At 38.4% G+C, this 17507-nt stretch overlaps 1 protein-coding gene across 1 annotated transcript; it reads right to left on the bottom strand.

Annotated features, from left to right (window-relative positions):
- Nucleotides 1-471: 471 nt before the first annotated feature.
- Nucleotides 472-17393, bottom strand: ddc (dopa decarboxylase). Its single transcript, XM_026293951.1, has 14 exons — nt 17291-17393; nt 14978-15198; nt 13856-13969; nt 13613-13732; nt 11269-11403; nt 9345-9488; nt 8716-8782; nt 8454-8548; nt 7065-7132; nt 5661-5737; nt 3611-3630; nt 3410-3508; nt 1497-1598; nt 472-874 (listed from the first exon to the last, which is right to left on the bottom strand). The coding sequence occupies exons 2-14, from the start codon at nt 15176-15178 to the stop codon at nt 674-676; spliced, it is 1443 nt and encodes a 480-aa protein (XP_026149736.1). The 5' UTR covers nt 15179-15198; nt 17291-17393; the 3' UTR covers nt 472-673.
- Nucleotides 17394-17507: the final 114 nt, after the last annotated feature.

The raw sequence follows: 17507 nt of genomic DNA, 5'->3' as shown, positions 1-17507 counted from the left end.
TAGTTATTACATTATGTATTTAATCTCAAATGCTGTATGAGGCCCTCCATTCAATATACCATAACAAAACTAGATAATAAATTAATCATCACTTTTACAACAATTTCCAATCCCCAATCCTTCATTTAAAATATATGCCTAAACATAGATAGCTGTTTCTGTGTAAGCACCCAGAGAAAGCTGCCAACAAAAAAAAAAAAAATCACATCCAAACTAATGTACAATACATTCACTGAAGAACCGAAAAGCATCACCCAAATTCAACCAAACCCAATTTTACATACCAAAGACGCAAAAGCGTAAACACAGACAGTAAAGACAAGTCTGCAGCCGTGGGATTTCATAATGAGGACAATACATAACACAGCAGGAGATAGAGTTAATAGCAGTTTACAGCTAGAAAATTTCATTTAGAACCAGCATCATTTACTTTTAGACACATTTTGCTTTTCATAGATGTGTAACAAGTTATTTTCACATACATGAATTTGCAACATCAAAGTATCAACAAAATAACAATCACTGTTTAATAGGATAATCTGGCTGCAGACAGAGACACTTGACAAGTGAGCTACAACATCATTGTTCATTCCAACATGAAGCTGTGAATTTTTGTCCTAACTTTGGTTCTCATTTAGGCATCAGAGTGGGCGGTCATCTCAAAGCTGTTTGGTTAAAGACTGGGCTCCTGCAGAAGTTCAAAGGTCAGTTGTGTGATGTGCTGCCATGCTTGCTGAATGTGACATGACTCTGTAGTACGTGCACAGATAGCGAAGCGCAGGACAAAGCGGCCAGAGAGCTGGCAAGGCACCAGGTGGATTTCTCTGCTCTTGGTGATCTTTTTCAGCAAGTTCTGGTTCAGTTCATTGGAGCCCTGAGAGGAGGAAGCAAGGACGATATGAAGCTCAAGTTGTTTAGATTTACGGCCAGGATTTTTTGTTCTGCAGTCAGAGAGAAATAACTTTCCTGAAAAGACCAGGTTGGCTGAGTTGGTCTTGTCCTTTAAAACTGAAAACTTTGTTTCAATCTCTTTCTTCTATGTTTTGGAACAATATGTTTTATTCTTTGATATACTTACAATTTTCTTCACTGGAAATAATTTCCTGTTTGTTTTTAGTTTCTGTACAGTACTTTGTAAACCTTGTTCTAGAACAGTCCACTCTAAATAAGGAATGGTAATAATATTATTTATAACTCACCTCTTAGCTGAGTGTTTTTCAACACTGTTATGTGAGTATAATTAGTATATTTCGCAGTCCTAAGCTTTCCTCTGTCACTGAAAACAATTCAAATAATAAAAGCCTACAATTTAGTTCATTTCTGCTGTGGAAGTTGAATCTTATGTCTCTGTATTTACTTCTCTTTTGTTTTCCACTGTATCTACAGTGGGTATGAAATAGGTTAAATGGAGTCAGGTTTATAACAAAGCACACTGGATTAAGGTCATTCACAAAAGAAATTCTCAATATTCAAGGTCACATGTGGGATGCTGTTACCTTAAGCCTGAAGCAGACCAGTCCCATGATGACTTCTGCACAGATCTCAAATCTCTTGTCTGCTCGCACCAGACTCTCAAACTCTTTGGCCAGGGCCACTTGCTGCAAACAGAAGACATAAAATACACAGTATTATGACTTATTTGCACTATGCTGCAGTAGGTATTAATGATATTCATGCACTTTGGATAATACTTTTGTAATGATCTTAAAGTCCCCTTGTGCTAATTTGACAGCAAAAAAATGATAACTCTGATGAATTTAACAAGACTGGGTAAAAGTCACATGACACCATAAGTATAATAGGTTATATATAGTGTAACAGAGCATTTCCTGGGAAAACTGTCCATTTCAGAATTACATATGATTAATTATATATGTAGACATTTAAATCAAAATTCTGTCATATTGAAGCAACTATAATGGGCTGTAATGGCTGTAATGCTTATGATTTCCACTGGGTGGCAGTAGTGTATCACAGTTTAATCCATACAGATCAGATGGTAGATCATTGTCTACAAAAGCCTCCTATTCTTGAGTATAACCTTTTACAATGAAGTAAATGTTACTATGTGGAACCAATGATAACCAAAGACATTACATCAAAAAAGCATGGTACACATCCTGTGAGGAGGAACTGGCTCCGTTTAAAAAAGTTCAAAATAAATTAAAATTAACCATAAAATATCAGAATCTACTACTGGGAAATGTCATTACACCCCCTTAGAAGAATTTTCAAATAGCACTGTGTGACCACAACATGCTCCTTATTGTTCTTATGATCAGAGAGCCCACTGAGACATTCACTGCATGATGAAACTAAAAGTGAATCATTGCATCTAATCAACTTCACTTTTACACTTGCTGCCAGCTTCTGTTTGATGAAGTCAAACATTAGCTTAAATGACTGACAACTGGCTGATCTTGCATCTTGCATCTGTATTTCCATCCATCCATCTTCCAGGAATTTACAAGCTTATTTTGTATAGGATAATGGCCACTTTATTTGTCTTTGAAATGCATTTTACAGATTAGCTCACCTAGTGGAATTTGCAAAAAAAGAGAAATTTCAATAATTTTTTTATTATTTGCATTTTCCTGCACTTGCTATGTTTCCACTTAAACATATTGTTTGACTACAAAAATCAATTTCACTACAAAAGACCAGAAATACAGCTGTGTATGTTTTATCTAATCTAGAAGACTACTGTATTGTAAAGTGTATGTAATGGGTTGTAGCTGCAGGGATTAATGCTGTGCCTTCTGCTTCATATAAAATGAAGAGTAAACACAAAACAGGCTTATTTGATTGACAGACCAGACTAGAGGGAGGAAAAGGAATATCAGCAGGAGAGACAGGAAAGAAGAAAAGGCGCTGGGAAAGGGATGGGCATGAATAGAAGAGAAAATGTCACTAAGAAGATGGAGAAGCTGCACTGTATATAACAAGATGTACTGATGGAGAGAGAGTTGAGAAGAGAGGGCAGTGAAGGGACTTTAAAGGTAAGGAGGATTAGGAGGGGTTTAGAGTTGAAGGAAGGAAAGGGGGGTGGCATCTGGAATATGTGATCATCATAAATGTTTTCTTTTTTTCTGGAGTGACAGGGGGGCACAGACAGATGACCTGTTGCTGTTCAGCCGTTTTAATGAAGCACAAGAAAGCCAGTATTTAGATTACCTTAATAACACTAGGGCAGACTAGGATGAGATTAATATTGTTAGTACCCAATTTTTGGTGATTCACTGCTAATGACATGTATTGTTCTGAATATTTACCTGTGAACCATCAAGGTTACACTTGATTGAATTTTAAGTAAGAATGCCCTACACCAAAACACCTTCCTTTACCCAGGCAAAGATATGCTGTGTTTGTGGATGTTCAGTATGATGGATCATTTATTTAAGTTGCCTACCTTGCGTATATGACCCTGGAGGCCTTTCACCCCATACATACGGAAGACAAACCACATCTTTAGTGAGCGAAATCTTCTTCCAAGTGGAATTTGCCAGTGCTGCCAGGCAGGAGAAAAAGAACAGGACAGCATTTAAAGGTCTACATGTCGACTTGATTTCCTACAACTTGCAGAAACTCAGTCAATAATAATTAATCTTACCCTATAATCTGTGACCAGCCCTGTTAAAAGAAAAACAGATTTCCATTACGCAGCGATTATAGCCATAATGATTGTGAATATATTTTCAAAGCTATTTCAGAGTCAATGGACCTTCTTCTATAAAACGTCTATTGAAGTTGAGTCAAATGCCTTTAGCACCATGTAGATACGAATAGGATATTACAGTGCAACATCAAAAACAATTTCTCAACAGACTAACACACATTACATCTTACAAAAATAAAGTTAAATTATCACTGCTCTGACTCTCAAAATTATTGGCTTCTATTGTAAAGCTGTTGTATTTTGATTACGTTGTCACATTGCCCAGGTGTTGCCATCAGTGCACCCACTCTTATATCTCTGATCACAGCGCTTTCACTGGCTACAGATAACACATCTCTACAGAACAGGGGTCCATGTTAGCTGGTGCTAATAACCACTAATTACAGTGAAGAGTCCAGATTGTATGAGGGAAGGCTTTTGTAAGGTGCCTCAGTGTGGTTGGAGGCAGCTGTTTGTCTTTCTTTCTGCCTGCTTGTCTGTCAGACAAATTATAGTGCTGATCAGAGCCCATCTGCAGGGTAGAAGACTCGAGCACACACAGTAGTAGAACTTCTCTATTCCCTTACATAAACCTAAACTTCATTCTCAGTGCTGAAATGTCTTTACAATGACACTAGAAAAGTACATGAATGTCTAAGACAGAGCAATGCATGCAAGGTGTATTCATTAAACCAGGTCACACTGGGCAGTTGTGGTTCAGGAGATAGAGTAGGTTGGCCATGAACCAAATGGTTGGTGGTTTGATCCTTGGCCCCATTAGTCCATGTTAAAGTGTCCTTGGGCAAGACGCTGAATGAGTGGTGTGTGTGTGTGTGTGTGTGTGTGTGTGTGTGTGTGTGTGTGTGTGTGTGGGCAAACTGAGTGTATAGAAGCACTCCACCAATAGAAGACCATTTACCAAAAACTGGAACGCAGCTTAATATTAGTTAGGGATTTTATTGTGAATGAGCACACACTCACTAGTTTATTATTCATCATGGGTACTTTTTATAGACTTGCTACAGACTTATCCTAATCTTAACCATAGCCACTACTTCTATTTGCCTCCTTAACTACAGACACTACTTCTATATGTCTAACTTATCCAGATAAAGTCTGGATGAAGGCACCATTCCCTTGGGGCCTGTTGATTATACTCACTGATTATGATTGTTACTGTTTCTTACTGTATTCTTGGTTTTTTAGGTTTCACAGGTTTTCATTTACAGGTTGATTCACAGAGTTCACTAACACTTGTGTTTTTCATAATCATGTCTGATGTTTATGTTCTTCCTGACCTAGTATAGTCTGACACTAAGGGATACAGTGTTCTCAAGGATGTTGGTGAGGAGTATCTGGGAGAAAGGTTCCTTAGGACACTAGGTGTGAGGAAGGGACAAGTACAACAGAGCACGTCCAGGATGGAGGGTTAAACTGTCGAATGAGAATATAGAGTTTTAGAATATAGCCTTATTGGGGAATCACTTTGTAGAACAATAGGGAAGTACAGACTTAATTATCTGATTAAGCGAACAATTATTTGCATTTACTTTGCATGTCTGTAGTAGTAGCAGCCAGTCTAGTAGGGGCTGAGCAACTGGGGAACAACATGGGAAGACTCTGATCAATTGTGTTCAATTATGTTTGCTCCTTTCTTGCAAGAAATATATTCATAAAAGACAGTCGGTCTGCACTCTCTTTATTGCTCATCCAACAACGGCTGTTTTGCCACAACAGGCCTTATGAGACAGTCTGTGACTGCATTGCTCCCTGGGGATGGGATTTGATCAAGAGAAAGTGCACATGAGCCCACAACAACAGCCAGTGAGCAATGTTGAGGAGACACAATAAATGGACTTTGGCTTTGGACAGAAGTGTGCATTTTGGCCTAAACGAGAAGCTGACACAGACTATCTTACAATGTGAACAGCAAGCAAGGTCACAGCTGTCATTTTGTTACCACAGGTTGAACAGGGTTCAGATCATTTAAGACAAATGATTCTACCTGACTCCTGGTTTTCATGTTTCAGGTAGAGTGGTTCCATCTTGAAGGCTCCAATAATGTCTGCTCTCTCCCTCACCCTGTTGAGGTGTTGACAAGTACAAAAAATATTACTGAATGATTTAAGCTCACGAAAAACTGTGATAATATTTATCACATAATATACAGAGGCATCATTTTCACTTCATAATATATTTTCATAACAAAGCATACTGGGGTGACATTTTTAATATTGTACTAGAGAGATATAGTGATTGATCATGCCACACCATAGGTCATACATTTCATGACATAGGCAATTATAAAATCTCTCTCACTTCATTTAGCCTCAATAACAGGAAAAGACTCGAAGCTGTTCTTAGAATCTATCACACCCCTTGTACGTGGCAAGTGGACTGTCAGACAACCACAGAATGATGTTTTACTGGAAGTACTGGAAGATGTATATATATATATATATATATATATATATATATATATATATATATATACATATAGGTATATATGTATATGTTAGGTTCATACAATTATTTTTAATACACACTCACTAGTTTTTTTATTCATCATGGATACTTTATATAGACTTGCTAAAGACTTATCCTAATCTTAACATAATGTTCATATAATCTTAATTATATATATATATATATATATATTGTTGACTCAAGTCTTATTTTGCTATCTGGGATGGGATTTTTATTTGACATGAGACCATAATATTATTATATTTCATTAAATTATACTAGACAGTATAGCATATCCTCAATGGTAGATTAAATTTCCACAAAGAATTGTCATAGTATACAAGACAAAGTACAAATGTACGTTCAGAAACACTATAAATATATTAAGCATATATTAAAATGTTTGTTAACCAAGTTATTTAATGTAGCCTAATGGTTATACTGTGTCAGGCAATTAAAACAGGATGATATCTCAATGCTACCTGGAATTAATGCAGTAATGACAGTATTGAGTCAGAGCTAGTGGAAAAAGGTTTTAAGAAATTCTTCCCATCATGACATGTTGTGGGTTGAAACACTTCCGTTTCCACTTTGGGCAGTGCATGTCCTGTTTTGTTTGCTGCTGAAAGATGGGGCAGATGGAAGGCGTACTTCTATTTTTACTGTGCAAATAACTAAGGTGTAGATGGATATCAGTTGTGTGATGACAATAAGCAAATGGGAACAGGAGTCAGTCATGTTAAACCCAATGCTTCTTCTGATGTTTGACAAATACAGAAGATACTAGAGGCTAAAAATAGTACAGACAGATGAAGATAGCACAGATTGTGTGTCAACCACACTATATTAGTCTAGTCTGTATAAAGATTGTATTAGAATTGCCAGATTTTGTGAACAGATGTCAAGCAGCACAGGAGTTGTAAAAGTCTTATTTGGTTCTTACCACATTGTAGAACAGTCAAAGTTGATTAAAAGCCATTTGTGTGGGTTGAAGTTGAAAGAGTCTGCAAACTATACAAAAACAAAATAAAAGCAAAAACAAGCAACAAAAGAACAAATAAAAATTGTCACCTAAAGTTTCTCACTAGAAAAACAGGTAATGCAAACAGCAAAAATATGAATACGATATCAAGTTAATCATTTTCATGTCAACCCACTTTGAAAATGTAGTTTTTGTAACAACACCACAAAATTGAATTTATTATTGCTAAGGACAAGCTTCACAGTATTATGTAGACTAAAGCAGACCCAGCTTGTTTGAAATGCAAAAGAGGAATATTGAGCTTACAGGTTAAAGCGTGCACCCTTTCCAGTCAGGATTTATTCAAAGAGAAATACACCTTTGCTAATATCTTCTCATCTTTCTGTTGGCTGACTTTTGCAATATCCTTTTTCTCCACAACTGCAATAACACAGCGCTGCACTTGGCTGACAGTTGCCATGCTGACTGATTCAAAGGGGCTGGTTGCCTGCTCACCCATCACTCATATCCTAGCAACCAACCCCTCAGCAGGGCTGCACTCTCATCCAAAAAGACTGGGCTCCTTTGTAATGTACCCACCATTAACTGATTTAATGTTTCAAACCTACAATATGTACTATAACTATTGTACAGTACCGTACACAAATATATTTCAACATATGGCTTAAATAAGTTTAACTTCTAATTTCCCCTACACTTCTTTTAAAATGTACATTTAAATCCATTACACAAAAATACAATAAAAAAGTGAAATTGTAAGATTATGGGAATAAATCTTGTTATTGTACATATCCAACAGCTAATGTTACAACTAATTGTAGGTTTGAAAAAGCTGAAACAACAGTGGGTCCTGATACAGCCAAGTCTGTTTTGTCTCTTCCCACATTGTTTGAACTTGAGTGTGTCTAATAAACAGTGATATATAAAGGTCTAACGCTGCCTCAGGAAATTACTCTGCCCTTATCTCTGCGTCTCTGCACAGCTCAGGAAGCCACAGCTGCCTCGGCAGCCTCAAAAGGCAGATTCATGCTCCTGCGTCTTATGCCAATTGTTTGGCCTTTCACTCACTCCTTGACGTTAACACTATGCCATTTTCAAACTGAAATAAAGCAGCTGGATATAATCAGTGTATGGTTAGTGTTTCCTTTTACAGATGTTACAGGAGATCTTTCAGAAACACAGAATTACATTCTCTTGTCATTTAGCAGCTACTCTATGCAGGTGGATGTCCAGTTCAAGTTTCTGACCATATTTAAACTATATCAGACCCATCTTAGACATACTGGGACTATCAAGATTAAATCCTGGTATATAATCCTACTAGGTCTACATGCTTGTGTTTTTACATACCTCAACACCATTCAACAAAGGCCTAAATTCAGGACAGATAAATGCACTCCCAGCATATGCTGCATCAATGTGCATCCACATATTTTCCTCATTACCTGGAGCAGACAAGAAACAGAGTGGTTATTATCGTCTACTTGTTAGTCGTTATCTGTGAAACTGACTGAATATATATATATATATATATATACATATATATAATTTTTTTTTTACAGAGAATCAAGTGTTTCTGTGACCCAATTTGTATTTATTTCAAGTGACTCACATATGGGCCCCAGCTCAGTGATGTGATCAAAAGCGCATGATGGAGTAGTGCCAAGAGTTGCACACAACTGAAACACACATACAAATAAAGAGCTCTTCTACATATGCCATTTTGTCATTTCACTGCCCCAACATTAACAGATCTAAATAATATTTGTACTAGAAAATGAAATAAAAGTTTAAGGTGTTTCTTATATACATCCACTGATGTCAATTTCTCATTCAGATAGATGCAGCCAATTTGAACACACACAGATGATTCAGTGCTGCTGGACAATCGCAGCCTCCTGAAAATTGTACAGTGATAGTGATCTGTAGGTCCACATGACACAGAGATTATTGTCCTTAACCAGATAGATTAGGTCATATCAGGTTCAACAGAAACAATATTATCCTTCAGCAGAAGCCTCAGGGTGTGTGCAGCAGCATCACAGACCTTTACATGTGCATCACTGGGTGGTTGTGCAACAGGTCGTAAGATTTACATATGTAGCAAAAGCAATCCAATCACAATCCAATCACAGACATGTTAAAGCTCCACTGAAAAAATAAATATTGAATGTTGGACATGTGTCTGTGTGTGCCTGTTAATGTGTGTTAGCTCTATGGTTTATTTTTATGTTTTCTTACATAGAAAGGTATGAGTCCAGCTGCTTTGTCTTCATCCACCATTTTCTTCAGCAAATCCCCTGTGACAGCATAACGTTTGTCAGTAGGAACCTTCCTTATCATCACCCCTCCAATCAGAGCAGCTCGCTCCACTGAGGAATGAGCCTGGGAGAATGAGACACAACTTCCATAAGAAACGTGAAGTAAAGAAGCTGTTGAGTCGCAATGTTGAATCCCCTCCTGCCTGTGATAACAGCTCATTTTATGCTTATGTTAGAGTCTAAATAATTTATTGTGGTAAAATGATTTGTTAGGCAAGCAGTTTCATACCACACTCAACCACACAAACTTACATTATTTACAGTGGCAAAAAAGTATGTGAGCCCCTTGGAATTAACTGGTTTTCAGCAATTACTTGCCATAAAATGTGATATGATCTTCATCTAAGTCCCAGTAGACAAACACAGTGTGCTTAAGCTGAGAACACACAAAAAAATCTAATTTCTCATGCTTTTATTGAACACGCCCAGGAGGCCAATTAAAGAAATGAGTTTGGAGGTTTGGTTTGTAGCTACTTTCATTGATAAAAGACACTAAAACATTTTAAGTTTGCTGTTCATAAGAAGCATCTGTGAACCATGCCTCACAAAAGACATATCATCAACAGTCGTTGGTCTGCATAAAAGCTAGAAAGGGATACAAGGGGAACAGTCATCTCAAAGTGTTTATGCATCCATCAGTCAAGAGTTAGACAAATTGTCTATAAATGGAGAAAGTTTGGGACTATGTCCACTCTTTCTAGAAGGGGCCGCCCAGCCAAGATAACTCCAAAGGCATTTCACAGACTCCTCAGTGAGGTAGAGAACAACCCAGGAGTAACAGCTAATGGCTTGAAGACACCACTGGTACTGTCAAACATCACTGTTCCTGACCTACCACACGTAAGTCTTTGAACAGGCAGGGTGTCCATGGCGGGTCACCACGAAGGAAAGCGTACTCTCACATGCAAAAAAATGTAGCTGCTCGCTTTAAGTTTGCCAACGTTGGCAATTCCTCCTGAACACTGTCGGGTCTGATCCAGAGCTACTGAAAGTGTATAAAGTCATTGCTGCCAAAGGAGGTTCGACCAGCTATTGACACCAAGGGTTCATTTACTTTTTCTTCCAGCACTGTGAATATTTAATGTCTGTGTTCAATAAAAGACATGAGGAATTAGAATTCCTCTGGTGTTACCAGCGTTTGCACTTTGTGTTTGTCTATTTTTAAGACTTAACTGATCAGTTCACTTTTGGTTGCAAATTAATGCAGAAAACCAGTTAATTCCAAGGGGTTTGAATATTTTCTGGCCACTGTATTTATTTATTCCTAACCTTTTACAATAGAGTCATAAAAAGACAAGTCCCTTCATACTTCAGACATGTACTTTTCAACAACTGAACAGTTGGTCTTAGTAGAACAACTAAATGCTTTCTCTGCAAAGGTCTGTGTGGGCCTCAGGCAACTCCCTAACTCAATCACAAAGTCAGCCTGGTATCAAACCTGATCAGTGCTAGCTACTCCCTGACTGACCCCCTGTCTCACTCAGTCACAGAAAACCTGAGGTAACCTTTAATGATTTGAGTTCACATGGACTGCTCTTAAGTGAGATCATTTATAGAAGTCAATACATTTGCAGAGCCTCTTGTATTTGTATTGTCATTATGTTTTAGAATCATTGGCTGTTCAATAATATTCTGTATCTGCTGTCAATGTAAAAGTCTTCTTTAATACAGCTCAACATTTGCATTGGTCAACAAACAGTGTTAAAAAGGTTGGAATGTGGTTGTATATCTTAAAGTGACAGATTAAACTAAAGTGTGTTAAGTAACTTAAATAAATTAAATGGAGAACTAGCTTAACCATGAATGAAACATAAGTAAGAGTGGAAATATATTTTTGTGCTTACCTGCTCAGAGGTGTATGCAACGAGTTTGGAGAGAATTTCAGCCTCTGATATTTTGGGGTTGGAGGGCTGAACCCTTCGAACTGCTTTACATCGTGCAGCAAGCAAGGACATCAGGGTCGCCTCACTGGCTGTGCTCTGATGAAAGATTAAAGGAAACTTGCTTAGTGATGCCCCACTGCTGTGGATTTTATATCATAGTTAAATGTTATCTGTTTTTGCAAAAGAAAAATATCAAATCAATGTTTAAAGAATTGAGCAGCCTTGATTTTTTGCTTTTGGATGATGCAACCAGGACAAAACAATAATGTCTCAGTTACCATGTTACAAACAGCTTAGTGGCCAATTAAGTAGCTACTGGTGAAGCTCAAATGATCTTGTGAGTAACCTAATCTAACTTAACTTAATAAATTAAAAATCAAAAATAGCCTGTTTTGGCAGCATGGTGGTTAGCACGGTTGCCTCACAGCAAGAAGGTTCCTGGTTTGAAACCCATCAGGGACCTTTCTGTGTGGAATTTGCATGTTCTCCCTGTGCTTGTGTGGGTTTTCTCCAGGTACTCTGGTTTCCTCCCACAGTCCAAAAACATGTATGTCAGGTTGATTGGTGACTCTAAATTGCCCATAGGAGTGAGTGTGAGTGTGTGAGGTTGTTTGTCTCTATGTGGCCCTGTGATGGACTGGGGACCTGTCCAGGGTGTACCCCTGCCTTTCACCCAAAGAGAGCTGGGATAGGCTCCAGCAGATCCCCGGGACCCTGGTTAGGAATAAGAAGGTAGAGATAATGGTTGGATGGAAATAGCCTGTTCTGGCTCAAAATATATAGGAAATATATGATCTTAAGTGACAGTTACACTGTAAACATGGCAAGAATGATCTACTATCCTGTGTATTTCCGCAGACACACACAAAGCTGATCAGCAATTTGTATTGTTGCATTTTGTTCAGTGACACATTACATCTTCATTAGAAAAGGAAATCACAGTATTTACTGAAACTGCATGAGTCATCTTCCAGCCAGGCTGACACAAAGAGAACTACTGGAAGCTACGTAGTGAAGTGAAGGCTTCAGATGTGTCAGGGGACATTATCACGAGTCAATGAAATGGCCAAATGATTCAATCAATACATCTTTCATCAAACAAGCAGGCTAACATAGATTGCGTTAATTATGTCAAAACAAATTCTGTGACAGGTTAAAATCAATAGACAGGAAGAGATCAATCAGTAGATTTCTCTTACAGTGATTCTCAGGGTGCTAGCTCTAAGGAGAATTAAACCAAATTCTGTTTGATACTGACTGCTAAAGCACACTGTTTTCCAAATGGACCCAAGTGTACTTCCTGCCCTTTCGCTGCTTACAGAGCACACTAAGCACTACTGTGAGATGTAATAGAGTACAGTAGCCTTTATAAAAGTCTATTAGTTTTCATCTATCCTCCTTTACCTGCAGCTTATCTTCTGATTTAGCATTTGTAATTTATTTTAACCATGGTGAAAAGTTTTCTGCTCTGCAAAGTCCAATGACTCCTGAGTGAAAGGCAAATCTAAGGTCACCAAAAGAGTCTTTTTTAGACAATCCCATTTCCAAAAATGTGTTTGTATAAGGTTTATAATAATAGGCTGCCAGTGTGCTGTCACAACACTCATTAGCCCTGCTGCAGTGAGAAGAGCCCCATTCGTTGCCATAGTGAGCTGGTAAAGCTGCACTTAAAAAGGAGAGTGGCAAGACAAAAACAAAAGCACGATGAGCCAGATGAGCACGCACACACATACACACATTCACACTCAGGTGGTCACAACAGAAGAGGCATGAAATGATCTGTCATCAGAGTGCACTCTCCTGCCTCACTACTCTATAAACACATACACATGTATAAATAGCATCCCGTGTTGCTTTTTCAGTCAATGGAACACTAAATTAATGCTTAGCCCTTTGCCACACGAAACAATTCCAGCACCATCACTGTCATCGCTGTCTGCCTGTGGATGGCATATTAAAAGGCAATTTCCTGCCAATTTTCAGCTGGCGTGAAGCAGAGACAGAAATCAATAGTACACATTGCTGATGCATATGCCTTCAGGGGCACAGAGTTTCTATCAACAGCTTTGTTCTTCTGAAAGTCAAAATGACAAGTAAGCTGGAGAAATGGTCGAAACTGAAAGACTACTAAATGCCATGGTTCTTACAGGCTTGTTTCAAGATGGAATTTGAGCCTTTGACTCAGCTTTAATAAGAAACACAAACATGAGCAGAAGACTTTCCTGATTTTTTGGTACATAAACAAAATCCTAGAAGGATTCATAATCAATAAACACAAACATAAATGGGTACACAAAACTCTTACTTGGATAACCCCTCCTCCATGTCCGTGAGTCCCGGCTATAAAACACTCAGGCAGTTGCAGCATCTTTCCAAGCCAGTCTAACATCACTGTCTCCAGCTCTGTGCATGCTGGGCTGGCGGCCTGAAACACACAGAAAACGCAAACATCAAAGCTCACAAATTTCTGTGCTTTTAGATCTAAACTTAAAATATGAATGAAACATACAAAGCAGTCAGATAGTCAGCTTAACAAAGTGTGTGTTACCCAGGAGAATCCAATACAGCCAATGGCTCCACACAACATGTCAGCCAACATGGCAGGATAAGAGGAAGCAGCTGGAAAGTAAGCAAAGAAGTATGGGCTGTGCCAGTGGGTAACCTGGAGATAGACAGTAAAAAATGCAAACAATTAAATCATTTGAAAGTGACACAAGCCATTTTTCTTTTTTTAATGAACAATTGGCTGTCAGAAGTAAAATAATAAACTGGTATAGTTTTTGGTTTCAGTGGGTAGTACAAATGATATATTAGAATTTTCTAATATGAGTCATGGATTCTCACTTTGGTAAGGGAGAACTGTCGCTGGCAGAACACTTGACACATACGTGATTTCAAAAGAAAGGTTAAAGTTTTTGTAACAAGATTTTACGGTGGCTGACAAGGGCAAACGCGCCGCAACGGCCAAAACACACGAAAGAGAGAAACGCTGCAACGGAAGTGCGCCAGGCCTGTAGGGGGCCCCCCCGAACTGAGGGATGCTATGAACAAAGCTTGGCTAACTTTTATAGAGGCGACATAAAAGGGTAGGTTTTCCGTTTATTTCTCTTTAAAACATTTGGCCATCACGTTTTACAATATTATAAAAGTACAGTATTGTAAAAGATGACGGCCAAGTGTTTAAAAAGTAATAAATGGAAAACGGACCTTCAGTCCCCCCCCCCCCCCCCCATGTTTCCCAACGTTGTATGATACTTTTGATCAAGTAAACAAATGTATTAGAACAAACATCAGAGGAAGCTCATTCTGTTGCAATTTAAAACTATAAGCTGCGTCATTACGCAGCCTCCAAAATGAGACGTGGCTTATATCGCTACATGTGTCTCTCTCGCCTCTATAAAAGTTAGCCAAGCTTTGTTCATAGCACCCCTCAGTTCGGGGTCCCCCTACAGGCCTGGCGCACTTCCGTTGCAGCGCTTCTCTCTTGCATGTGTTTTAGCCGTTGCGGCATGTTTGCCCTTGTCGGCCACCGTACACATTGGTCCAAAAAAAAAAAAAAACAATAAGAAAAACTGCTGTAGATACCACTATTAACAGACCATGGGAATGTGTGCTGCTACAACACTGAAATTAATAATAAAAAAAAAACATCACCAACAATTAAGCTCACCCCTGGCATTATGACTCTCTCTACATCTTTCATTATATCCTCATAATTCTCAGGTTCCAGTGGAGCCTCATTGGGGATCAAGGATCGAAGATACCCTGGTTCCAAATCTGGGTAAACGGGTCGCTGTTCTACATTCTCCAGGTAATCAGCCACATAGTCCACCATCTCCCTCCCTCTACGCCGAAACTCTGCTGCATCCATGTTACCGCTGTAATCGAGCACTGTAAGTGATAAGATAAGATAAACTTTATTAATCCCAAGGGAGATTTAAGAAGTTGATATTTCAGCTGGTTAAACTGATTGATTTAAAATGATTAGAAATCATTAGAACAGAGAACAAATACAAGTTACGATACAAATTCAAACTGAACAAGGGAAAATTGCTATAAACTTAGTTATAAATTCACACACTTTTCACATAAGTTTAAACTTTGATCTTATGGGTAGGAATAATTTGATCATTGTAGGGTTAACTGAGTTTATGATATCAGGTGAGGTCCTGAGCTTTTGATAGTGTGCAAGAAAAGCAAACTGACGGCTGACATGCAAAAATAAAATCATAAAATGAAATAAAATCAAGACCTACAATAAAAATGTGTCTTCTGACCACCTGAATTCATTCATTCATTAGCAAATAATCATAAATGAGTAGAGACATTTTTCATATCTGTCAAGACATATTTTCATTCTGATGTGTCAGCCACAAATGCCATCCATCCATCATCTATACCCACTTATTCCTAACCAGGGTCCCAGGGATCTGCTGGAGCCTATCCCAGCTCTCTCTGGGTGAAAGGCAGGGGTCCACCCTGGACAGGTCCCCAGTCCATCACAGGGCCACATAGAGACAAACAACCTCACACACTCACACTCACTCCTATGGGCAATTTAGAGTCACCAATCAACCTGACACACATGTTTTTGGACTGTGGGAGGAAACCAGAGTACCTGGAGAAAACCCACACAAGCACAGGGAGAACATGCAAAATCCACACAGAAAGGCCGGATTGCAAACCCACAACCTTCTTGCTGTGGGTTCAACAGTGCTAACCACTCAGCCACCATGCCCTAAGTTAAATTCTTTTTGCATAAAAGTGCCATAAAGTTTGTTAAGGTTGAACCTGTGAATTAATCACACAGCCGCACCCACTTTGGCCCTTAGACACTATTGTTTATGAAATAATGATTAATGAAAGCCATGCAAGTATAACAAGTCTACTAATAACAGCTGCAACATTACTATTTTCCAAACTCTCATTTGTTTAGATAGAATTAATAGATATCTGTTAATGTGGTACATTAAATCATATCATACCCTCAAGACATACTGTAGGTGTTGATTACATAAAGCTCGTGAATCTGCTTATCTCTGGTACATTTGAGAAATGTTGGACATTTTTTGGAAAATATAACTGAAAATACAGAACAGTCTGCCTAAAATCACAACAGCTGCAATTACTAAAGATACTATCTGACCACTCTGCTTATAAAGAATGATTATATCTTTTAAAAATGGTCAGTGCTTTTCAAATTGTCCTTGAGGTCTGTCAATTTATGAGCACGACTTTAGTGTCAATCTTTGCATAATAAACTGCAGCTTAAAGCTTAACATACTGTCATTTAGTGGGGGGGGGGGGGGGGGGGGGGGGTAAAGGGGCAAGATATCTAAGCTGTGTGTACTTTTACCTTCACACTATAAACATTTACAGAACAAGACCATTTGTATGAGCTTGCACAATTTAAATGTATGTATGAGGAAATTACCAACACCTCAAATCAGTCTGATCACAGCTTACTCTCTTTTCACTTTATAAACTGATATAAAAAGCTATCCAGTGAAAAGCATTTCCACATCTAAGTCACATTTATCGCCTATTTATATGGAATTGTAATATTATTATGAAATTCTTGTTAGAACACTGTCTGCTTAATGGAGGTTCCATAGACCTGTTTTAAACAGAACCATGTCAGGATATGATCACATGAAGGTGCAACCAATAAAGGAAATATGGAATAAAATGTATTAATTTACTAGACAAGTGCAAACCATGTTATGCCATACATTAAAGACTAAACCTGTTGCATAACTAATGTATGAAATTTAGTAAAAAGCTTGAAACATATTCTCCTTTACAAATCAAATCACACAGCATATGAACATGGCTGCCTGCTCTACACTAGTACTTCATCATTCAACAAGTGTTTTGCCCTGCATGTCTCTTTCCCTTGTTGAGAAACAGAGCCCTTATCCTTATCCTTATCTCAAATAGGATTAGACGTGTTGTATGGATGTGTGTGTGTTTGTATACTCACGTTTACGTGAGAGCTTCAGCAGTAGTTGGTGGATCCTCTCCTCTTCTTCTTTAGCGTCCACAAACAGACAGACAGATACCCTGGCACGTGGTGAGTGTGTTTGTGAATGTGTGTTTGTGTGTGCATAAGCAGGACAAGAGACATTTGCTCCTTTTATCTTGCTAGTAACCACCCCCATCACGCCAACCCCAACTAGCCTAGCCAATAGGAACAGGGC

Source organism: Mastacembelus armatus, chromosome 16, assembly GCF_900324485.2.
Source record: "Mastacembelus armatus chromosome 16, fMasArm1.2, whole genome shotgun sequence".
Lineage (NCBI taxonomy): Eukaryota > Metazoa > Chordata > Actinopteri > Synbranchiformes > Mastacembelidae > Mastacembelus > Mastacembelus armatus.
The sequence above is the reverse complement of the archived record's forward strand: the minus strand, read 5'-3'. Positions and strand labels throughout refer to the sequence as shown.